Here is a 25,665-nt window from a genome sequence, read left to right as displayed (position 1 = left end):
TTCATCCATCCATTCATCTTCCGTTTGCGTGCTGGAGCCCATCCCAGCTATCACCGGGCGAGAGGCGGGGGACAACACCCTGAACCGGTCGCCAGCCAACAGAGCGTCGTACTGCCCTTTTATAAGTACACTATTCGAAATAGGTTCGTGAGACCTGCTATGCACAAAACACACGTACATACAAATGGGGAGGTGCCAGTTTGCTTCCTGGGCAGTGCCCTTGAGCAAAGCACTGAAACTCTTAACTGCAGCCTCTTCCCTGACTGTGTTCTTTATATCCAACGTCAGCAACTCTGCAAAGCAGTTCGACTAACATGCGTGTGATATGGTGCTCATTCAATAATACTGTAAGTTCCATAGACACCAGAATCAGAATCAACTTTATTTGCCAAGTATGTCAAAAACACAAGGAATTTGCCTCCAGTAGTTGGAGCCGCTCTAGTATGACCACAGACATGGTGAATACTTTTGAGACAGAAAAACAGAAAAACACAGTCACTGAGCGATAAAAGGTTTCCAGTAATGGGAATGCCGATACATTTTTTCACATCATGCAAATGATGCCGAGTCCTCTGGCAATTTAGAGCAGTTCGAAATGACTAATAGAAAAATAGTCTGGTGGAGTGACCATTGTGCAAAGGGTGCAGAGACTTCAAGAAATTCACGCAGCTCAAAGTGACTCGTAGTGCGATAATCTGGAACAATGTCAATTGTTCAAATGGTGCAGATACTTCTCAGACACATGAGAGGCCAGTATTGGTTAACAACAGATATGCAAGTAGTGCAGACTGGCGAGACTACTACAGTGAGTGCACGAGTAATGTATAATTGACCCGACAGAGATGTGACTACAATCTCAAGACAAATTGGCAGCATGTTAGAATGGAATTGTAGTTAAGTTCACCGTTTAACAAGTTGATGGCAAGAGGGAAGAAGCTGTTGGAGTGTCTGCTAGTTCTAGTTTGCATTGTTCAATAGCGCCTACCTGAGGGACGGCGCTGGAAGAGGTGCTGACCAGGATGTGGAGGGTCCAAGAGGATTTTACGTGGTCTTGTCTGAGTTCTGGCAGCATGCAAATCTTCAAGGCTGGGTAGGGGGGTGCCGACAATCTTTTCAGCAGTTTTCTCCTTTTTTGTGGCAGCGCCAAATCGAACTGTGATGGATGAACACAGGACCGATTTAATGACCGCTGTGTAAAACTGCCTCATCAGCTCCAGTGGCAGGTCATGCTTCCTCAGAAGCCGCAGGAAGTACATCCTCTGCTGGGCCTTTTTGAGAATGGAGTTGATGTTGGTCGCCCACTTCAGGTCCTGAGAGACTGTAATTCCCAGGAACTTGAAGGTCTCGACGGTTGACACAGGGCAGTTGGACAGCGTGAGGGGCAGCTGCGGCGAAGGATGCCTCCTGAAGTCCACAATCATCTACAGTCTGGAGCGTGTTCAGCTCCAGGTTCTGTCGGCCGCACCAACAGCTCCAGCCGCTCCGCTTCCTGCCGACTCGTCACAGTCTTGGATGAGGCAGATGACTGTGGTGTCGTCTGCAAACTACAGGAGTTTGACAGCCGGGTGCGTTGAGGTGCAGTTGTTTGTGTAGAGAGAGAAGAGCAGCGGAGAGAAGACACAGCCGGAGAAGCTTTTTCTTCCCTCCTGGTTGCACTTCCGGTCTTTGTCTTACGCGGTGGATTTTCAGAACACGTGCGAAAAAATGTTCTCCATATCCACTTGTTGCTGACCATGCTGAGCTGAAGTCCACGCACAGGATCCTCGCGTCGGTCCCCACACCGGCATGGTGTTCTAGGATGAAGTGCAGTCCCATGTTGACTGCGTCCTCCACAGACCTGTTTGCTCGGTAGGCCAACTGCAGGGGGTCCAGCGGGGAACCTGCGACGCTCTTGAAGTGCAGGCTTAAATTGTTTGTGTTGGGATCACTAATAATAACCCAGCTCATATTAAGATATCAAGTCACAGGTTCTTACTGGTGTTCAGACACTATAAAACGCATCCCACCGCACCAGCCATCAGTAGCGCTGGCTTGCTCATTTCGCACATCTCGTCTTGTTCTAACGGTTAGTTGTTGCATGCTCCATCCACAAATAAGAACACAATTTGACTGTTACGACATGACTTCTGGTCAAATATCGAGACCGTCTAACTACCGTGTTGTTCTGCTGTGGTTTGCTCGAGGCAGATCTGGACTAAATTCTCTCTCAGTACAGACCCTGACCTGAGACGGGCTGGAATATACTATTCGTAAAACAGAGTCCAACTGGCATGCGAGGAGCATGGTAAACAAACATGTTTCTTTGTGTACGAGTGTTGGCAAGGGTAGCTGCTGGGCACTGATAATGGGGCACTCCAAATGTTTCTCGCCTCATTACATCTGCGGCGACAGGGATCCTCACATTCAGACATTGACCCGGGTTAAAGTTCACTTGCTGTTTCCCAGTTAGTGTGTGTGTGTGTGTGTGTGCTAGGATATGGCAGGCTCAAACATAAAACACGATGACAGAAAATATTAGCAGCAACTTTCAAAACGAGTGACACCGCGTTTCCCAGCGTTTAGACCGAAAAAGGCGGAACCATTATCCCAAGTCTTCCATCGCGGGTGGTGTGTGCGGGTGGCAATATACTATAGTACACCGTGTCTACTGGCCAAATTAACATGTATGGCTTATTTGGTAGTTAGTACTTTGAGGTAGACGCGTCCATGTAATCAGTCAATCAAATTTGCATCTCAGGCGGTAATCATTGACTGCGCGCAGACCAGGAAGGAGGAGGAGAAACGTAGCAGGGTGTCAGCCGCCTCCCGGCTCGGTCGGGCCCGCCTCCTGGCCCTGTTTCGGGGCGCTGGTTGGGGCCACCACAGGGACAAGGCAAAAGAACCTCAAAGGGTCCTCTACCCAACTACAGGCCAAGGCTAAAGAACCTCCAAAGAATTCTAGTCGCCACAAGAGCCCGTCTGAGGAATCTCTAAGGTCCTCTTGCTGCCAGAGAGTCGAGTCAGAAGTCCCATTAGCACAGGCAGAGGTGGTCAAAAATCAAGACAAGAGTCTCACGGAAATGACACACAGTTGCTGATATTCCATCGCTGAAATCTTTTCAACTTGATGCAACGATGACGCTGACACACCAACCGCGATAGGTTTTTTTCCTGTAAATTTCAGTTTTATTTCACTGAACCTCCAAATCTCATCATTGACACACTTGCTTTGTATTTAACAACAATGATCATTTACTGATGAATTAATATTTATTACAACACACCAAATTAAAAAAAAAAAAACTTTTTGAGGGTGTCTTACAGAGTAGAATGACAAACGGAATTCGGAATTGCACGTAAACATTTGTCCATAAACATATTTTTGAAAATGTATGTCCCAACATAGCATTTTCAGTTAAACCATGCAATTGAGTTGAGAGCAATTACATAACTTTGCTCATTTTGTTGTCCACTATTCCACAAAACAAACCAAAAAAATAAAGAAAGAAGGTGAGGTGTTCCCGGGCACGTCCCACCGGGAGGAGACCCCCGGGGACGACCCAGGGCACGGCGATCAAATGTAAAACGTAATTCTAAAAACGTGTCCGCTGAGAGCACAGAATAACGACAGATACATTACAAAAAAATGGTCATCGTCAGCAGGCAGGATTCAACGTTAAAACCTGCCAGCAAGGCTGAAAAGAAGCCAAGTCATTATTGCTGTGCTTTATGAATATTACGCATTCAAAAGCCTCATTTCACCCTGAGGAACAAAAACTAGAGAATTCAAAATGTCAAATTTAAAAGCTCTTGAAATGTTAAATATACAAGTATACATTATCATAACATTTTTTTTTGTGTGTCATTTACAAAGGTAAAGGGCAACACGCACACACGCACACACACACACACACACAATAATTGAACTTGCCAATGGAACCGCATCGCTGCCATCTCCAAACAGGATCCGAAATCAGCGTGTGGAACGATGGTCTAACAATTTGGAATCATGTCGTATTGCTGCCCGTTGACTTCAGGGCGCACGGTCCGTGCCAGATGTGGACTGCGTCTACCATATTTCTCATCATGCTTTGGCAAATACTTTGTGAGGTGTGCAAAATGAGAATCCATCAAATAAAGCATCGTTTGATACCCACAAAGACTTTTTCATACATCACCAGATTACAGTATTGGGATGCAGAGACAACACATTTCATTCAGAAGAATAAATGATGGTAGTACCTAATATTGGCATCCATTCAAAGTGTGTTGGCGCTACTTTCGGTCAGCAGTGCTACAGTTACTACAAATGGCAATTGAAGACTTACTTAATCAAGAAGGAATGTCATCTTATATTTTTGTCATCAGATTGCAAATGTAGTACATTGTATAAACAGTTTATTCAAGCCTGTGATTATTTTGACAGCATTGCTCCTGAATGATTATATGTGGCCGCAACCTTGAGTTCTTTGGAATCCAGGCGACTTTTCTTTTTTTAAAGGTCCCGTATTTTGGATATTTACATAGAGCTCCAAAGAGTGATTCTCTAACATGGATTTAGTATAAAAGTGTCAATTTAATTTCCAAAAAACACATTGGTTTTGTCATGAGTGTCCCGAAAAGGCCCCCCTGACATCTACTTCTGTTTGACCCAGTTTTGTATCCGCTTTGTCCATATATACTTTCCTCTGATTGGTTACCTCCGTGTAGAAGACCCACACATTTTTTACGTTGACAGGGCTGGCTCGGGGGCGGATCTTCGCTAGTGACGTACATAAGCTTGAGAAATTCCATTGACCTGATTTCAGGCTTCTCGGCAGAAAAACGTCTGGAACTCAGGAATGCGTGGAGGATTATAATTCATATTTCCCCTATTTGCTGAGGCACCACAGAGCCAATAATACATCCCGAATACTAGAAATAGTTGGTTTGGCATAATATGTGCCCTTTAAAGAAAAATCGATAAATATGCAGTTGTTAAAAAGCAAACGTGATGCTCAGAGTAAAAAAAAAATAAAATACATTAAGACATTCCCTTTAATGCATCAGCCATTCATTTAAACAGGCTCACCGGAGGAGGTTTACTTGTTGGTAAAGACCCATTTTACGATCAAACACAAAATACTAAAATTTTGTGCTGAACTTAAAAAAATAAGCAGACAAAGTAATAGTTAAAAGTTAAGAAAAGGATAGTTCTTTCGTTAGGATAGGATCTTTTTTTTATGAACATCAGTCTCTTAAAGACGTCATCGCCCATTTGTTTGTACATTATGGACATGAAAGACTGAACGTTCTTTTCCTCACCTTCTGCAGGTGTCCGAAGGAAAAAAACTAATCTGCATTGAATGCCTGTATATTAGTCGACATCTTATATTTTGTGATAAAATGGGCTCAAAAGAAAACACAACAACTTCGTCTTCAAAAGAAAGCTTGAAATATGGATTCCGAAGTTCGAATTACAAATGCACATCGGAACACCTCCCATTCGTTTGTGGTTCTTTGCCTCTCATTGATGTCATTGTCACAGTACTGGTTTTGCAGTTATAATCATTGCACCCTTGAGGAAACAAACAAACAAAAACTAGTTTGTATTATTATTGTTGTTATAGTAAACCAAATACTCGAGTTTTTTTTTTGTATAGCGTATCAGGAGTCTGTTCACTGGCTCCTCCGTGTGTACAGTAGCCGCCTCTAATCACTCTATGGGCCTTACTTGGCACCCAAATAGCGGGCGCTAAATTGCACGTTCGCTCATTCTGACAGATTGAGCTCGCTGTTGGCAATAGGTGTAAAAGTGTCGCAGAGGTTTTGCGCTTTATGTACCTCTGACGGTTTTCACCATGGAACACCCCAAACTATGATTGAGTGAGTGACATATATGACCTTAGGAGGACATGCCATTGACCAGGCTCCTTAGCTGTTTGACCACAGTCTCTATCAGCTTCTGTTTGTCTCTGTCGTTCTTCCTGAACTGAGAAAAGATATTGTTCTTCTTACTGGTGTCCTTCATCCTTGAGACAGAGAGAGAGGCAGTTATTATACAGTTGAATGTACTGTTTATTACTGTGTGATGCAACAAGTGGAGCAATACTTTAATCAGAGCCTGGAATGAAATGTATCTATAGCAATTATTATGCCAATTATTACGCCGTTGTCGTATTTTACGCTTCATAATGTGCCACACATTTTCAATGGGAGACGGGTCTGGACTGCAGACAGGCCGGTCTAGTACCCGCACTCTTATACTACGAAGCCACGCTGTTGTAACACGTGCAGAATGCGGTTTGGCATTGTCTTGCTAAATGAAATAAGCAGGGGCGTCCATGAAAAAGACGTTGCTTGGATGGCAGCATATGTTTCTCCAAAACCTGTATGTACTGTTCAGCATTAATGGTGCCTTCCCAGATGTCTAAGTTACCCATACCATTGGCACGAAGACAGCCCTGGACTGTAGATGATGCAATCCCTAAATTCCTTGCAATTGTACATTGAGGAACATTGTCCTTAAACTGTTCGACTATTTTCTCACGCACTTGTTCAGAGGTGAACCTCGCCCCATCTTTGCTTGTGAATGACTCAGCAATTCAGGGAAGCTCCTCCTCTTTTTTGCCACCTGTCCCAGCTTTTTTGGAACGTGTTGCAGCCACAAAATTCTACGTTAATGATTATTTTCTAAAAGCAATAAAGTTTATCAGTTTGAACATTAAATATCTTTTCTTTGTTGTGTATTCAATTAAATATAGGTTGAACATGATTTGAAAATCATTGTATCGTGTTTTTATTTATGTTAAACACAACGTCCCAACTTCATTGGAATTGGGGTTGTATATAGCGCATTTCATACACAAGGTAACACAATTATGCTTTACATGATTAAAGCATTTCAAAACAAAGAAAACAAACAGCTTATAAACTTTTAAAACAAAGAGAGAGAGAAAAGTACAATTAAACCAGTGCAACAAATATCATTTAAAAGTTGAAATGCTCTAAAAAGCATGAAAGGAAAAAAAATAGTTTTTAACCTGGACTTCAGTTTATATACCATTTGCATTTCTTTCATGTATTCAGGACCTAAACCGTTTTGTGATTTATAGACCAGTAGCAGAACTTTAAAATCTCTTCTCAAGCTGACTGGAAGCCAGTGTAAAGACTTTAGAATTGGAGTAATATGCTCTGAACTCTTTTTTTCTGGTCAGAACCCGAGCTGCAGCATTCTGAATGAGTTGTTGTTTAATGCTCTTTTTGGGGAGTCCAGTCAGAAGACCATTACAATAGTCAAGTCTACTTGAGATAAAAGCATGGATGAGCTTCTCCTTAACTTTATTGTTTTTAGCAAATAATCATTAACTTGGAAATTCATGGCTGCAACACGCTCCAAAAAAACTGGGACAGGTGGCAAAAAAAGACTGAGAAAGTTGAGGAATGCTCATCAAACACCTGTTTGGAACATCCCACAGGTGAACAGGCTCATTGGGAACAGGTGGGTGCCATGATTGGGTAGAAAAGGAGCTTCCCTGAATTGCTCAGTCCTTCACAAGCAAAGATGGGACGAGGTTCACCTCTTTGTGAAGAAGTCCGTGAGAAAATAGTCGAACAGTTTAAGGACAATGTTTCTCAACGTACAATTGCAAGGAATGTAGGGATTTCGTCATCTACGGTCCATAATATCCTCAAAAGGTTCAGAGAATCTGGCGAAATCACTGCATGTAAGCAGCAAGGCCGAAAACCAACATTGAATGCCCATGACCTTCGATCCCTCAGGCGGCACTGCATCAAATTGTGGACGTCATGTCCTCCGGGCCACAGAGGAAAAGAACCAGCCGGACTGTTATGGACGCAAACTTCAAAAGCCAGCATCTGTGATGGTATGGGGCTGTGTTATAATGCTGAAAGGTACATACAGGTTTTGGAGAAACATATGCTGCCATCCAAGCAACGTCTTTTTCATGGACGCCCCTGCTTATTTCATTTAGCAAGACAATGCCAAACCGCATTCTGCACGTGTTACAACAGCGTGGCTTCGTAGTATAAGAGTGCGGGTACTAGACTGGCCTGCCTGCAGTCCAGACCTGTCTCCCATTGAAAATGTGTGGCGCATTATGAAGCGTCAAATACGACTTTTTTTTTTTTTTTTTTTGCTGGAAATTCGTCCTTAGTATGGCTCTCAAGAAAGTGGAAAGTGCAGTTGTGCTAACAAGAAGCCCTGGAAAGTGTCACAGTTGCGTTGGAGCTCACTGAGCTCTCAGTAGCTGGTGCGCATGCCGCAACGTACTGTTTTTATTCAACCGATTCTTCTGAAGAGCCGTAAACTCTGTTTCGCATCACGGACAGAGTTCTGTTCTACGACCGCGGAAATGCAGCGCAGTCACTGATTGTGCAAATAAGAGAGCGCCGCAGTACACGTTTTCCGGAACGTAACCTCTGCTGAAAAAAAATCGTACATAGTCAACTCATAAGTCGAGGCGCCACTGTATTTTCGATGAGAAACATCTCATGGTGAAAATTGATCGTCAGATGCACTCACTTCTCAAGTAAAGTCAGGGCTGTGGCCGGGTTTACTCGAAGGTACTTGGAGGTCGGCTGACCGTAGTCTGCGAGGTAGGTCGACCAGTCCCACACCATGAACAGGTCCAGGAGCTGCAAACCGCACATGGACGCACAAAGACAAACAAAAAAAGAAGCAAACTTTTAACTCACAGACTCCCTCTGAAATAATTCAGATGAGAGAACTGGTTAAGAATACTAGACCAAATAGGCTGATGTTCAATTCCTTAGATCGGCATAAGGATGCGCGTGTCAGGAGTAAATAAGCAGCCATATCATGGCTGATGTTACTTGAGGCAAGATGCTCAAACAGAAACCCTGCCATTGCTCATGTACACTACGTCACTAACTTTTTTACGCTGAGTTCCAAAGTGGGAACTGGGTTTTTACAACATTTAAGATGACACCCCCATCAAATGACCCCTGGTTAACCTGATGGACTTTACCACCTCCCCTTGTGCACCGGCACACAGTGTATGCTAATGTCATAGGGTGAAACAGCTGGGTGTTTAGTTCATGTTGAAAGAGCAGCTTAGGGATAATATGATTATTCAGCTAAGTTAAGCTCTACAACAATGCTATTATTCTCACCTGAAGCTTAATGGTGAGCCACAAGTCAATTTGTAGAGGAGGCCCCATATTACACTAAACCTCTCGATGTGCTCACCGTTGTTAGTGATTTATTATAACATACCACTACTGGAGTACCGTGGTCCATGAAAACCTTTCATACAGTATCTTCATCTTTGCACTGGGTTTCCAAATTTAAAGTTCTACTCAGAACTGTTAATCAGTCTAAGAACTTGGTATTGGCAGGGTGGTTACATCTGCCAGGAAGTTTCCTTGGATTTCATTGTTTCATCCATCCATCCATTTTCTGAGCCGCCCATCCTCACAAGGGTAGCGGGCGTGCTGTAGCCTATCCCAGCTATCTTCGGGGAGGAGGCGGGGTACACCCTGAACTGGTTGCCTGCCAATCAAAGGGCACACATAAACAAACAAGCATTCGCACACACATTCACACCTATCCTAGGTGTTTTGGGGATGTGGGAGGAAACCGGAGTGCCCGGAGAAAAGCCACGCAGGCGCGGGGAGAACATGCAAACTCCACGGATTGAACCCCGCGGGGTCCACAGAACCGTGAGGCAGACGATCTAACCAGTCGCGCACCGTGCCGCTTCATTGCTTCAATAAAAGCAAAACATGTCCTTATGATCACAGGAGCCAAGTTGTTGCAGGCTTTATGACCCTGGCAGGGTCACCCAGGTGAAACTATACTCTAGGTGAGGGTCCAGACATATCACAGCTCAAGACCCCTGAAGGCCTTTTCACATTGCACTTGGTCAGTATGAAAGGCCCCCGCGTCAAAGCCCTACGTCGACAGCAACTGGGGTTAAGCCATCCCATATTTGGAAGGACTGATGGAGCAGCCAACCAGAAAGTACATAAGAAAGGTTTTTCCCGCTGAAGAAGGAGACGAGCTGCAAAAGTAAAGAAAGAAAAAAAAAAAAAGGATATGGGTTCATCCCATTGTAATGGCTCGTCGGAATTTGAAAGCCTCCTGTAGAGTCGCGAAGAAAACTACAAACTTAAGGCAGCTCATTTTGCCAACTGGACGCCTGGCCGTTGGTTTGAGGAGGGGGACAATAAAGAAAAGTGAACATGCACGTAAACACGCTATGTATGCGTGTACGTTACGTTCGTGTGTACCTAGGCCGACGGCATGTGTGTGTATATTTTGGAATTATAGCATTTTAAATCTAATATTTTGTTTTGAATGTATTTTAAATTCGTTATACTAGCCATTTATCGGGGATATTTTAACATACACTGTGCTGTATACAGTTTTTGTTGCAAACCATACAGAGAACTAGATATTGGTGCGTCTGTCTATCTGTTGATCTATATATGATTTTATATATATATATGAGGTTTGCTGCGTACTTCTCTGCTGCTGGTGAAGTGTCCTGGCAGAAAAAGCTCACCTGACCAAACCTTCTGCTGCTGTTCCAAAAAAAAAAAAAACATTCTCCTTTAAGAGCCAATCATTTTTGAGCATGTTTTTTTTTCTGCACTTCAATTTAAAAAAAAGGGAACTTGAATGTCAGTTTATACTGTTAACTAATTATACTCATTCTACATAAAACTGTATCTGTGCACAGAAAATCATTCGGATAAAAAAAATTAATATTTGATTGAAAAGTGTGTGTGTGAACTGTGAAGACAAATTGTGAACATGTTGAACTATAGAACAAACGAACATTGATTCAACAGAAAGAAGCTTAAAAGAAGGACGGAAATGCCTCTTTTGCTCTTGCGATGACCTGGGAGGAACTGATAAGGTTCTGTCACAGGGAAAATTGTGGATGAGGTGAGTGGTGGAGACCAGCGGTCCCCAACCGCCTGTCCGCAGACCGGTACCGTGCCGTGAGGGATTTGTTAGCGGGCCGCAGAGAAAGAATGACCAATTCATATCATCTCTGTCATTATTCACATGCGATACAGTGGGGCAAAAAAGTATTTAGTCAGCCACCAATTCTGCAAGTTCTCCCACTTAAAAATATGAGAGAGGCTTGTAATTTTCATTTCAGGATTACCTCACCTATGAGAGACAAAATGCAGGAAAAAAATATTTTTAAAAAATCCAGAAAATCACTGTCTGGTTTTTAAAGAATTTATTACCAAATTATGGTGGAAAATAAGTATTTGGTCACCGACAGAAAAGCAAGATTTCTGGCTGTCACAGACCTGTGACTTCTTCTTTAAGAGGCTCCTCTGTCCTCCACTGTTTGAACTCGTTATCAGTATAAAGGAAACCTGTCCACAACCGCAAACAGTCAAACTCCAAACTCCACTATGGCCAAGACCAGAGAGCTGTCCAAGGACACCAGAAATAAAATTGTAGACCTGCACCAGGCTGCAAAGACTGAATTTGCAATAGGTAAGCAGCTTGGTGTGAAGAAATCAAATGTGAGAGCAATTATTAGAAAATGGAAGACATACAAGACCACTGATAATCTCCCTCGATCTGGGGATCCACGCAAGATCTCACCCCGCGGGCATGGGTAACTAACACATCTGTGAAGGCACCATTAATGCTGAAAGCTACATACAGGTTTTGGAGAAATATATGCTGCCATCCAAGCAACGTCTTTTTCACGGACGCCCCTGCTTATTTCAGCAAGACAATGCCAAACCACATTCTGCACGTGTTACAACAGCGTGGCTTTGTAGTAAAAGAGTGCGGGTGCTAGACTGGCCTGCCTGCAGTCCAGACCTGTCTCCCATTGAAAATGTGCAGCGCATTATGAAGCGTAAAATACGACAACGGAGACCCCGGACTGTTGAACGGCTGAAGCTGTACATCGAGCAAGAATGGGAAAGAATTCCACCTACAAAGCTTCAACAATTCGTGTCCTCAGTTCCCAAATGTTGATTGAATGTTGTTCAAAGAAAAGGTGATGCAACACAGTGGTGAACATGACCCTGTTCCATCTTTTTGGGAAGGTACTTCACATTTTACCTTATTACAATGTTATTACGATGTAATACAAAATATGCTCATCTCTACAAAGATAAATGTTTCTTCAGAAAAAATCTGCAGAAAAAAGATAAAGAGAAAGTAAATGGCCTTAGTGTAACCTCAGCCTGTGGATGGCTCCCAAACCCTTCTCCTGAGGCTAGGATTAACATGTCAAGCAAACGAGTGGTATAAGAGGGTACACACAAACTCATCCATCAATCCATCCATTTTCTTCCACTTATCCAGGTCAGGTGGCAGGGCCAGCAGCCTAAGAAGCCCAGACTTTCCTCTCCCAGGCCACTCTGTCCATCTTTTCTGGGGTCATCCTGAGATTTTTTCCAGGCTAGCCGGGAGACAAAGTACCTCCCTGTATGTCCCGGGTGGTCCCCGGGGCCTCCTGCCGGTGGGACATACCCAGAACACCTGACCAGGGAGGCTTTCCGAAGGCATCCTAACCAGATGCCTGCGCCACCTCATCTGGGTCCTCTTGATGCAGAGGAAGAGTGTGGCTGTACTCTGAGCCCCTCCCACATTAGTGAGCTTCTCACCCCACGTCTAAGAGAGAGCCTGGACACCCTGCAGAGGAAATTTCATTTTGGTCACCTGTAACTGTGATCTGGTTCTTTCAGTCACGGCCCATAGCGCTTGTGAGACTGGGAACGTAGCTTGGCCGGTACATGTATAGCCGTGCCTTTTGCCTTGTGCCCGACCGACTATGACAGACTGATGCAGAGTCCGCGTTCCTGCGACGCACCGATCACTCTGTCGATCTCCAGGCCCATTCTTCCTACACGCTGGAACAAGACCCTAAAGTACTTGAACCCCTCCACTTGGGGTTTTAATCCCTGCCTCAGATAGGGCACCCCACCCATTAACACTGACTAATTCCCATTAGCACAGGAAAATCCAGTGCATATAACGCTGACTGACCTTTCTCACATACAGTGGGTACGGAAAGTATTCAAGACCCCCTTAACTTTTTCCACTTTGTTATATTGTAGCCATTTGCTAAAATCATTCACTTCTCTCAATATGGGGTGATGTGTGTATATTAATGAGGTTAAGCGCACATACGGAAGGAACCCTCGTCACTTACTCCACACATTTTCTAACTTGTCGGGAGACAGAAAGTCATTGGTTGACTGTTGTGTGTGTGTGTGTGTGTGTGTGTGTATTGGCCTTTAATATACCATATGAGCGCTGTTGCGTGTTTGTTTTTTGTAAACTACCAGTACTAAAAAACAAAAAAAAACAAAAAAACGGATACCGTGCTATTTTCTGTCAAAATAACACTACTAGATACTTACATTATCTACTCTAACACAGAGGTTGTTACAAAAACAAAAATGTAACATCTTCTATCGTAAAATGCAGCCAACTTTGGCTCAGAAAGGTTGTGACCTGAACTGAATGAACAGCCAAGCCTGCACCTTAGGCCCAGATTATCAGGTCAACTTAGACACAAGTTAATGAGACCCAGCAACACTTTACATACCACTGGTGTTTACAAAAAAAAAAAAAGCAAGTTGGAGAGAGCACGTCTGTAAAATGGGGGGTAGGTGTTTTCTTGAGCAGGTGAGAAAAAGGCCAGAGAAAAGTTGAAAAGGTTACACAAAGGCGCACCATTGGAATAGAAAGACAAGAACGCTTGGGATTTGGAACTAAAGACATGTATGCCGTAATGTACAAACAGTGTTTTGTTTCACGTATATCGACTATCACAGGGCACATGTCAACAAACAACCGCAATTTAGAGTTGTCAATTAACCAACCATGCATGTTATTTGGATGTGGGAGAAAACCGGACTACCCGGTGAAAACCCATGTAGGCACGGGGAGAACATTCAAACTCCACACAGGTGAGGCTGGATTTTAACCCGGGTCCTCAGAACTGTGAGGCAGATTGTGCTAACCAGTCACCCACCAGGCTGTTATTGTATAAATAAACATTTCCCCCCCACCCCCCTCTATTTACCCACATTCTGTCACCCAACTTACCTGTCTTAAGTCGATAAAAGCCAGCTGCAGTGTGTCTCCTTGGAAACCTGGGACAGGCTCTGAGCTGGCAAACACTGAGAATGACAAAGAGACACTTCAACATAAGAATACCAAATAATCGCCAACAACACACCGTTAACACAAATGCTGATAAAAACTCTTGTCTCAAAATAGAGATGGATTGTTGTGATTACCTACAAACGCAGCGTTAACAACTGACTAAAACTCAAAATGTTACATGGTCGTCACACAAGAACTATGGAAGTTGACACACAATTTACTTTTTGAGCTGCATGATGGTTGAGTCTGATTTTCTTTTCTCCAAATCTAACATAAGCAAGAAAAAAAACAGATTACCGTAATTTCGTGTATAATGCGCACCCCCAAAGTTGACCTACAAATTCAAAAAACCCTTCAACCTGTGTATAATGCATTTTTACAATGCATGATTTTATTGATGATTGATTTATGATTATTCTGAATTAAGCACTTTATTTGAACACATAATACTTTCTTTTTATTTACTTGCTCTTATTTTGAAATTCACAGCTCTACTTTTATTTAGTAAATGAGATAACACACAGTTGTGCTCATAAGTTTGATTACCCAGGCAGAATTTTTAAGCTGTGTACAATTCTTTTAAGAAAACATGAAGGGCCAGGTGAATTTAATTTAATTTTATTTTAATGGGATTCAAATTAAACTCTCAAGCATTTCAGAAAAGCATCATCACTAAACAAAACATAAAGAAATTAATGATGGTTGTTGTTCAGTGATCAGTCGGATTAAAAAAACCAAACAAAAACAAAGAAAAAAAAAACAAAAACAAAAAAACCCAAAAAACAATTTCACAAATTCTGCCTGCGTATGTAAACTTTTGAGCACAATTGTACATATATGCAGTCATATGTACCCCTGTCATATTGGAATAAAAGTGTAGTCGACACATTTTTCATAACCTCTAGGGGGCGGTGGAATATTGGAACGAAAGTGTACAGCTTTTTCATAACCTCTAGATAGCGGCATACATCTAAAAAATGTGAAAGTCTTTTTCATTTTCTGCTATATCTATTTATAATGCGCACTATTGACTTTTGACAATTTTTGGGGGTAAAAAAAAAAAGTGAGTATTATACACGAGAAATTACGGTATGATGTCGAATGTTGGTTTGTGGGAAATAATAAATACTGTGAAAATATGCTACAGTGCTATTCTGGCAACGGTCAAGCCCTGCTACTTCCCAGTATGCTATGAAGCACTCTCTGTCCTAACCCAAGCTAAACATGGCACTTCTTTTAGAATTGTCTCGAGTGTTCCGTAGCGGCAACGTTGATTTGTGTGCATTTTATTTCATGAAACCATGACTGTGGGTTGTGTGGTAATGTTCTCGAAATTGCTAAGGGTTATTTGGCGACTTGGCAACTGTGTAATGCCTGCCGCTAACCCAGTGATGCCACCAAACCTCACTAAACATTAGTGCAGGCTCAGCAACTAGTATTCACACACTAGTAACTCTTGAATGAGGGGGAAAAAAAAAAAAAAATCCATCCGTCCATTTTCCATACACCTTATCCTAGGGTCGTGCTGGTGCCAATTTCAGCTGACTGGGTGTGAGAGGCGGCATACACCCTGAATTGGTCGCCAGCCAATCGCAGTAAGGAAAAAAATAGGATCCCTAAATTGGACTTGTTTGAAGATATTTTCAATCTAATCGATTAAGACTCAAGCACTCAAAAATAATTTGCAAACTACTTTTGAGTTTATTTTCCTTAATATAGTGCCACCCATTTCAGGGTACTTCTCGCTTCTGGAGAGTCCGCATATTTTTCTTATTTCAAGAAATCTTACGCAGTGTAATTCTTACTGCGCTGGCAAATAATTCCAATTGTTTCTAGTCTGAATTCTCTCAAAACAAGAGGAAAAACAACTCAAAGGCAGATATAGTGGAGTCTTTCGACACAAAGTCCTCACAGAAATAATGTGCGCTGATCAAAAGGCAAGACTGGCACGAGTAAAATAAATACATTCTGACGGCTTGCTCTGATTTAGTATTTGAAAACAAACCAGCCGCTGCACAATATTTGAAATGATGACAATGTTCATGTCAATTGTTGTGTATGCACATTCTTACTAGGCTAAATGGATTTCAACTGAAGTACAGAATTGTACGCTTCACACTCACGCTTCATACTGTTTGTATTCAATTTGAATAAAGCACTTAGGGAGTGAGTCTTTAACGCAATATCTCTACATGTTCCAGAATGCGGCATGAGAAAATCCTGGTTACAACAATATATCGTTGTGTAATTCTCTCTCTGACACTCTTTCTATTGAAAAAAAAAAAAAGTTATCCAATAGGAGAAAATTCTTGCATGTATTCTAATCAATTTTCTTGTACTCACGTTCACACTGAATGACATCTAAGTTGAACTGCTGAATGGCACCCATGCTGATCTGTTTCAGTTCTGTGTCCAGCAACATCTGCATCAATGATGTGGACAGATGCTTGCAGGCTGACATACAAGCTGTCTGGGCCACTTTACCCTACGCAGAAAGAAAAAGAAGAAGGGAGCGTGAGGATGAGGCAATCGCAAAGAAAAAAGGATTGCATATGCCAAGAGAAGAGGAGGTTGGGGGACAGTAAAAGAGGGGGAAAAAAGTGGAGGGAGAACGGAAGTATGAGGTCATCGGAAGGATGGACATGAAGGGAGAGCGATAAGGAAATTGGAAAATGTCATGTGAGGAGGAGAGTGTTGGGGAGAAAAGAGACGGTATGAAGTGGATAGAGGGGAGAAGACGTGAGCACACATAGATAAGGGAGACGAGAAAGTTCCTGATAACTTTCATTCATCATCTGGACCAGGGCGATGGACAATCATGATGACCGTAAGGTCCAGGTGTTATAGTAGCTTCTTCATTTACAGTGCCACCAGAAAGTAGTCACACCAGCATCGGTGGACAGCCATTTTTTGGTCTTTCCAGAGATGTTCAATTGGATTCAAGTCCACCTTCTGCCTGGACCACTCAAGGACATTCACTGGCTGCTCCTGAAGCCACTCCTTTGTTATCTTGGCTCATAGTAGTGAAGGTGGAAGGTGATTCAATGCCCTAGTCTGAGCTCCAGAGCACTCTGGAGCCAGTTCTCTTGAAGAATTTCTCTATATTTGGCAGCTGTCATCTTACCCTCGATGCGGACTAGTCGCCCAGTTCCTGCAACAGAAAAACAGCCCCACAGCATGATGTTGCCACCACCACGCTTCACAGTAGGGATGGTGTTAGCCAGGTGATGAGCAGTGCCTCTTCTTTTCCAGATATGGCGCTTGCAATTCGGGCCAAAAAGTTCTATTTTGGTTTCATCAGACCACAGAATTTTGTTTCTGCGGGTCTGAGAATCCTTAAGGTGCCTTTTGGCAAACTCCAAGCGGGCTGCCATGTGCCTTTTAGCGAGAAGTGGCATCGGTCTGGCCACTCTACCATAAAGAGCTGATTGGTAGTGTGTTAGCAATGGTTGACCTTCCGGATGGTTCTCCGGTCTCCGCAAGGGAAGACTGGAGCTCCGCCTTAGTGACCATAGGGTTCTTGTGCACCTCTCTGACCAAGGGCCTTCTTCCCCGGTTACTCAGCTCGTTCGGACGGCCAGATCTAGGAAGGGGTCCAAACCTTCACTTCCGAATAATGGAGACCCCAGTGCTTTTCGGGACCTTCGATGCTGCTGAAATTCTTTTGTATCCTTCCCCAGATTTGTGCCGTGGCGCCATCCGGTCTCAGAGGTCTGCAGACAATTTCTTAGACTTCATTGCTTGGTTTCTGCTCTGGTAAATCTGAATTTACCACAGGTGGACTCCATTCAAGTTGTAGGAGCATCTCAAGGATGATCAGTGGAAATCAGACGCACCTGAGCAAATGGTGTGAGTACTTATGTACCCATTATGTTTGAATTTTGACATTTTTTATACACTGACACAAATGTCTGAAAATATGGTTTTACTTTGTCATTTTGGGATATTTCATGTAGATTTTTTTTTAACTATACTCAAATCAGCTTTAGAATAAGTATGCAACATAGCAATACTTACTTGGTGTGAATACTTTCTGGTGGCACTGTACTTTTTCTTTATTTGTGTGGGTTCCCATTATAGGCCTCATCGTAGGTCAATTTCTTGTCAAATTGCGTGCCGGTGATTGCAAAATCTGCCAACAACCCAGTACAAAAAGCTGTTTTTTGTGATCCAAAAAAAAAATGAGACCAAGATCAAATCATTTTGAAACTTTTTCCACCATTAGTGTGAATTGTAACCTGTTGAACTCAATCGGAACTCCACCAAATCTTTTGGGGAGGGGCACTAACAATAAACAACGAGATGCCACCTCTGCCCAAATTTGGCCGACGAAAAACCCTGGAATCCCTCTCAGAGCCCAGAACCCAAAGGATCGTAGTTTACCCGAGAATCATTTTACTCACACACCTGATCTTCAGCTTCAAAATCAAATGTGTGTGAACAAAATAAGGGGGAAACAATAATGTTTCTTGTTCACAGTATGCCAGTGACGCCTCTGAAGGAAAACTGACACTTATGATCACTTTCTCACATTCTTGAAGAAAGCACTTCCTCCATTGCGTAATTATTTGAAGTTATAAAAAATGTTTTTTGTTTACACCATAATTGGATACCTGACTTGAGTGGTCGCACAGTGTGCATGGTTTGGCAACCGTTGTCATGAATGGCCGCTCAATCTGCCAGAGGTTTTTGCCACGATTCAAAACTCGAATGCGACCTATGTTGAAATCCATCCATCAGTTTATTTAAATTCTAGATGCTAGTTTGCTTGCTGGCCACTGTCGAAGTGCTCTTGAGCAAGGCATCGTCCCCACCACCCCAGCTCAAGTGGTGCAGCACTCTTTGCGCACCCTGAATAGCTCCTTGCATGTGTGTGATCTGGTTGTGTGTGTAGTGTCCAACACAAAGTTTAGATTGGAGGAGCAGTTGAATTTCCCTTTCAGAGACAGCAATAAATATAGCAAAAAAAAAAATCAAATATAAAAAGAAAACAAATTCCTAGTTCCATGCACTCTTACCCCAAGAAGAAACAATAACTAACTAAATCCAGTAACGCATGCAACAGTGAGAATGCAGGCTAACCGTGAGTGAGATGTAATGAATATGTGATGAGATGAATATGAATATTTGCTAAGATTACTAACAAAAGTACCCATGGTAGTGTATAACTTGGGCATGGTATGTGCGACAAAAATCAAAGATTAAGCTAAAAAATGTTTCGGTCAGTAAATGCAAAAGGTGGAACAACTTTTGAGAAAAGCAGCTTTTTGTCGTTTGATGCCACATTTTTTGACATTGAACACGACATATCTGCAAACAAAAGGCTACAAGGGCAAGACACGAGAGTATGTCTTGGGACAGTTTGGAACAAATGCTAGTAGAAACCAAACAAATCTGGAGCATTGGCACTTCCCACCGTTAAAAATACTAGCATGCTTTTCATCGCTTCCTTGCAAGTGAAACGGCAGTTAGAGTGCAACAGCCAAGAAGCAATACTCACCGACATCGACGCATGGTCATTGTTGTTATTCTGAGCAGACCCCAAACCAACCCAAAATGGACGAGGGGGTGGGGAAAAGGGAAAGGACAGGAAAAGAAATGTGGCAAGAATAAATGGACAGGAGGAAAATTTCAAGTAGCGCAATATTGGGTGCTTAACACAAGTCAAATGATTCAAGCAATAAAACGGGTAGGAACCAAATTACAAATGGTGCTAGACATTTAAAGGGGCGCACCAAACCATTCTAAATGAAAAAGAGAGCAACTGGCACAAGGCAGAAAAGTGGATGTTTGGGAGGAAAGGGCTTACACTAAAAGGGATGTAATTGCAAACGCATAACCTCTGTCGACCACTAGGCTCGCCGAAAATTGCCGTTGTTAGTTACAGATGACATGCATGCGAGAGCTGTCAAATCGGGCGGTTATTACCATGCATATCGACAAATAAATATGGTACGCTATATTTTCCCGTTACTTCCAGAAATTCATAGAAATTCATTTTCACAAGGAAAAAAAAAAAAGAACACTTTTAGACAATATATAGTGTGTGAAGAAAGTGTTAAAAACAGTGGGCTTTTCAGGCGAGCACGAACATATTGTCAACAAAAAGGGAATCACCTTTGCAACACTAAGTTCAAAAGACTTCATTCGATGTTCTAAACGGAAAGGCTGTGCTGTCAAAATAAAATCTGTCACAGGTTAAAAAGCCGGCTCGACTCACCGGGAGGTGTGTGAAGACTTGGAATGTGGATCGGAGGAAATTTATCAGGTCCATGAGATAACCTGAGGCCCGACCGTCAGACTCAGCCATGCTCCACTCGTAGTCTGCCAGCTGGATGAACTCGTCAATTTTCTGGTTCAATTTGGTGTAGATTTCTCCTTCCGCAGCATGACGGGCATCCTGGAAACCGTCTTTCGCGTAAGTCTTCATTGGAAAATCTTAACATTTAGCAAGTACATCTCTAAACTTTGATGGGAACAGCAGGAAGGGATGCAAGAGCATTCATTACAAAAAACAACATTTGTAACATGACAATGTACAATGAAAATGTAACATAAACATGTACAGTATATAAATATACAACCCCAATTCCAATGAAGTTGGGACGTTGTGTTAAACAAATAAAAACAGAATACAATGATTTGCAAAGCATGTTCAACCTATATTTCATTGAATACAATAATACCAAGACAAGATATTTAATGTTCAAACTGATAAACTTGATTGTTTTTAGCAAATAACCATTAACTTCAACACGTTCCAAAAAAGCTGGGACATCTGGCAAAAAAAGTTGAGGAATGCTCATCAAACACCTGTTTGGAACATCCCACAGGTGAACACGCTCATTGGGAACAGGTGGGTGCCATGATTGGCTAGAAAAGGAGCTTCCCTTATGTGCTCAGTCACTCACCAGCAAAGATGGGGAGAGGTTCACCTCTTTGTGAACAAGTGCGTGAGAAAATAGTCCAACAGTTTAAGGACAATGTTCCTCAACGTACAATTGCAAGGAATTTAGGGATTTCATCATCTACGGTCCATAATATCATCAAAAAGTTCAGACAATCTGGAGAAATCGCTGCATGGAAGCGGCAAGGCCTAAAACCAAACTTTGAATGCCCGTGACCTTCGATCCCTCAGGCGGCACTGCATCAAAAACCGACATCAATGTGTAAAGGATATCGCCACATGGGCTCAGGAACACTTCAGAAAACCAATGTCAGTAAATACAGTTCGGCGCTACATCCGGAAGTGCAACTTGAAACTCTACTATGCAAAGCAAAAGGCATTTATCAAAAACACCCAGAAACGCCGTCGGCTTCTCTGGCTCCGAGCTCATCTAAGATGGACCGATGCAAAGTGGAAAAGTGATCTGTGGTCCGACGAGTCCACATTTCAAATTGTTTTTGGAAATTGTGGACGTCGTGTCCTCCGGGCCAAAGAGGAAAGGAACCATCCGGCCGATGATGGACGCAAAGTTGAAAAGCCAGCATCTGCGATGGTATGGAGCTGTTAGTGCCAATGGCATGGGTAACTTACACATCTGTGAAGGCACCATTAATGCCGAAAGGTACATACAGGTTTTGGAGAAACATATGCTGCCATCCAAGCGACGTCTTTTTCATGGACGCCCCTGCTTATTTCAGCAAGACTATGCCAAACCACATTCTGCACGCGTCACAACAGCGTGGCTTTGTAGTAAAAGAGTGCCTGCCTGCAGTCCAGACCCGTCTCCCATTGAAAACGCGTGGCGCATTATGAAGCGTAAAATTCAACAACGGAGACCCCGGACTGTTGAACAGCTGAAGCTGTACATCGAGCAAGAATGGGAAAGAATTCCACCTACAAAGCTTCAACAATTAGTGTCCTCAGTTCCTAAACGTTTATTGAATGTTGTTAAAAGAAAAGGTGATGGAACACAGTGCTAAACATGACCCTGTCCCAGCTTTTTTGGAACGTGTTGCAGCCATAAAATTCTAAGTTCATGATTATTTTGTTATCAGTTTGAACATTACATATCCTGTCTTTGTAGTGTATTCAATGAAATATAGGTTGAACATGATTTTCAAATCATTGCCTTCTGTTTTTATTTATGTTTAACACACGTCGCAACTGCAATGGAATCGGGGTTGTATAATATAATCTACCAAGAAATGATGACTAGGCCTTACCTTGAAAGTAGACAAGCCATAGAGTCTTGTAGTGTGCACGGTTTCGGGGGACACGTTGGTGATGTTTGTTATAAACTCCTCAAGATACCTGCAGGCCTGCTCTAGGTGGGTGGTGTTGATGATGATCTGCACCAACTTTAGAGAGACGACAAATTCCCATTCAGTCAAAATGTAAGTCGGGATTGAGATCTACTGGCGGTGTTTTGTTTGCACCTCAGTCAGCCCTATATGTGGCTTCTTGATGAGGTTTTGCAGACAACTGCTGAGTGTTCTTGTCAGCAGCAGGTTAGTTGATTTCCGCAACATATCATCAATCTCCGTTGAACTGGATAAAAAAAAAAAAAATAACAAATTCCTGAACTCGTTTGAAGGTTATTTATGACAGTTCAGTTAGACGTACCTGCGGTGAAGTGACTCGGAGAACTTGAGGCTGGCATAAATGAACTCTTTTACTTGCATATATATCTGTGGCACAGACTGGGACATCGGCAGCTTCTTAGGAAAGTCCTGCTACTCACAAGCACAATACAAACATATTGTTATGTTTTAACAATATCCAAATTCTTTTGTTCTGTGCGATTCTAAATGTTTTCTTTCACACGCCCATAAAAGGTTTCTGGGATGACCATTGATGGTTTCGATCACCCAAATATTTTCCCTAAATGCGCTGAAATTATAAAATAAATGGACTTCCGTAGCTGATAAGTTACAATAGTGTCTGAGTATCTTCCTGATTTTCATTCAAGAGAAGAAATTTTTGCCCTGGTCGGTCGGGGCAGCCGGTTGGAGGGGGCCTTTTGTAATTAGCTGGAAACATATTTTATTATCATTACACTGCATACTTTTGTAACGAAGTTTTCTGGACATTTTAGCTGTCGAGCGACTTTTGTAGCTTTAATGTGCCAGCATAATTATCAAATGGCATTCATGTGTACCTTCTCTATCTCTGCATCGTGAAACGGGAAGCGACTGACGACCAGTTTATACTCGTCCTCCGTTTCCACTGGTATGGGACTGTAGTTGTCCAATTCGAAGATCTCCCTGCAGAAACATACAGTTAGCTGATTCGACATTAAAATGCAATACATTCCTTTTTGTATGATTATTCTTTGTGTTCAAATGTCACAAAAAGGAAATCCCGTTCAAATTTGATCTCATCGGAAATTTGCACTGACAAATGCTGCTTGAGGTAATGGTTCCAGCTTGTAATGTGTGATCTGTGTGTCTGTTGAAAGTGCGTTTTCGGTTATGGACCCCACCCCACCCCACACACACACACACACACATTAACATTATATACACTTGTGCATAACAGCCAAGACGAAATTTGTGAAACTAAATTTAAATAAATACAAAAAACAACAAGAACATAGCATTGCCTTTCATGTTTGATGTACTGTACCTATCCTACATCGACCATACAGTGACAATAGGCATTGAACAGAAACACTTAAATACCTACCTGAATACCAGCGCCCACTTCTTCAATAGAGTTTCATTGTACTGGTCCCGTACCTCAAACAACAGGTCAAACAGTCGATTCACAGAGAAACCAAAACCCTTTATGTAAGCGTGCAAACAAAAACAAATCAGTTCACAATGAATTTAGGCACAAGGCCTGAAATACTGTCGGCGGAAAAACAAAACAATAACCTGTAGTGTGTCTGCAAAGATGACAATAAGGTTCTTCAGCTCCAGGACCAGGTCCGGATCCTCACAGTATGACTGAGGGGGAAAACAATTCTCAGTAAATACTGTAGATAGTCTGAATGATGGAAGGATTGCTATGAATATAGCGTCAAAAAAATTCAATCATACAAAGTAACAGTTTTATTATTAGGCTTCTGTTTAGTGGAGTTCAATTTTAATTGGAATTTCTGAATATATATTTTACAAGGCAGCGGTTTGTTTACCATATTAATTGTGCTCCGGCATAGTTAGCAATCGATGTGTCAATGTCTGATACAATTAGATTTGCAAACCTCATTTTAAAAAAATATAAATCCCACTGTAAACCAAGTCCACCAACCATGAAAGCTACCAATATTTGAATTTGCAAAAAACATTTGCAAGATGCAAATCTTCCACAATTCTCTTTCAAAATGGCATGACAGTAGACTAAAATGAAAAACAAAGCGCAAGAAAGATTTCGCAAAGGGTGAAGTAGGAAATAATCCCTTAATATGTGGCTCAGAGTGATTTATGAGCTTTAAAGTAGGACAGTTGAGTTCCTTAACCCTGACACAAGGATCCTGTCAAAAGCGGGAGTGTGTAAATCAACCAGTAGAATGAACAAAGCCTGAGATTTGAATGACTGTTTACACTCAAGACACAAACATGGGCACAAAAACAAATTCGGATTCGGATTCGGATAGTTAAAAGTACATCTACAGATTAGGGAAATACTTTTTCTTGTGGGTTTACCATGTAATAATTGTTCATGCGGAGCTGCCTGTGTCTAGCCCCAGAAAGAAATGCAGCCAGTAGGGGGGGGGGGGGGTGACCCGGGGGCTTTTGTCAAGCTCACCCCACACTGTGCGGTCCATTCTCTGGCCTGTTAGCATAATCCTCCTGGTAATTTACAAATGACTGGAGCTCAGTGGCCAGGAATATGCCATCTTGATCTGATGTTATTGTTGCAATCTGTCTCTCATTAAGGCTCCAATGACCTCCTCTTTGACTGTTCGTGTTTTGACCCTTCTCTTCAGCGCGACATCATTCGTGTGTTTGTGGGTGCGCTGACCTCTGCAGTGCTTTTTGTCTGTGTGCAAGAAAAAGCCCAGTGAAAGAAGCTTCTTCCAGGATAAATAGATCAACAGCAGACTATTATTAACTCTGAATCATTTTATCTGAATTTGCAGTCGACTCCCTGCTAGTTTGTGTGTGTGTGTGTGTTCATGCAGTTGTGCATGGAAGCCTACAGAGTGTGTGCGGAGCACAGCGATGATCTTGGACAGGGCCATATTCCACAGTTCATCAGTGAAAGCTCTGGTCACGAGTCCTTGAGTGGCATGGAGGATGTGGTCCTCGACAACAAAGAATCTGATGAGGTGTACAAAGAAAATCCATGCTAATGACTTAGAATATTATCCAAACGGCATCTTGTTGATCATATAGAGCTTTTACAGGAATTGAAATGTGAAAAATGTGCTGTAATTTTTTTTGGGGGGGGGTGGGGGGGGTGGGGGGGGACATCTTACCCTACAATCTGATTGAAGTATCTTCTGTAACCCTCCACTGTTTCATGCTAGACACACAGACAAAGTTACATTCACACACTTAGTAGTTGCAAGTCAATGATAATCCGTGGTAACTTGACTTAGGAGTTAGGAGAACTCGTACCATGAACAAGCTTGGAACTCCATTTTTTTAATTAATTGAAATGCCATTAA

General features: G+C 42.4%; 1 protein-coding gene across 6 annotated transcripts in view; it reads right to left on the bottom strand.

Annotated features, from left to right (window-relative positions):
• Positions 1-352: 352 nt before the first annotated feature.
• exoc6 (exocyst complex component 6) overlaps positions 353-25,665 on the bottom strand; it is a 46,203-nt gene continuing 20,890 nt past the window's right edge. For 2 of the 6 annotated variants that reach the window (XM_061755713.1, XM_061755716.1), the window contains exons 11-24: positions 25,474-25,520; positions 25,195-25,315; positions 23,927-23,998; positions 23,736-23,833; positions 23,209-23,314; positions 22,674-22,783; positions 22,487-22,598; positions 22,274-22,408; positions 20,325-20,504; positions 19,605-19,634; positions 16,448-16,589; positions 14,045-14,118; positions 8,504-8,616; positions 353-5,990 (exon numbers count right to left, since the gene is read on the bottom strand). In XM_061755713.1, coding sequence (XP_061611697.1) covers positions 5,864-5,990; positions 8,504-8,616; positions 14,045-14,118; positions 16,448-16,589; positions 19,605-19,634; positions 20,325-20,504; positions 22,274-22,408; positions 22,487-22,598; positions 22,674-22,783; positions 23,209-23,314; positions 23,736-23,833; positions 23,927-23,998; positions 25,195-25,315; positions 25,474-25,520 — 1,467 coding nt within the window. In that variant the 3' untranslated portion in view covers positions 353-5,863. Of the gene's footprint in view, positions 5,991-8,503; positions 8,617-14,044; positions 14,119-16,447; positions 16,590-16,841; positions 17,941-18,121; positions 18,237-19,604; positions 19,635-20,221; positions 20,505-22,273; positions 22,409-22,486; positions 22,599-22,673; positions 22,784-23,208; positions 23,315-23,735; positions 23,834-23,926; positions 23,999-25,194; positions 25,316-25,473; positions 25,521-25,665 lie in introns of those variants that run through there. The other 4 variants (XM_061755715.1, XM_061755718.1, XM_061755717.1 and 1 more) reach the window with 3 other exon arrangements.

The sequence above is a fragment of the Phyllopteryx taeniolatus genome, chromosome 19, assembly GCF_024500385.1.
Source record: "Phyllopteryx taeniolatus isolate TA_2022b chromosome 19, UOR_Ptae_1.2, whole genome shotgun sequence".
NCBI lineage: Eukaryota > Metazoa > Chordata > Actinopteri > Syngnathiformes > Syngnathidae > Phyllopteryx > Phyllopteryx taeniolatus.
Note: the sequence above shows the minus strand (reverse complement) of the source record. Positions and strands in the feature narration are given on the sequence as shown.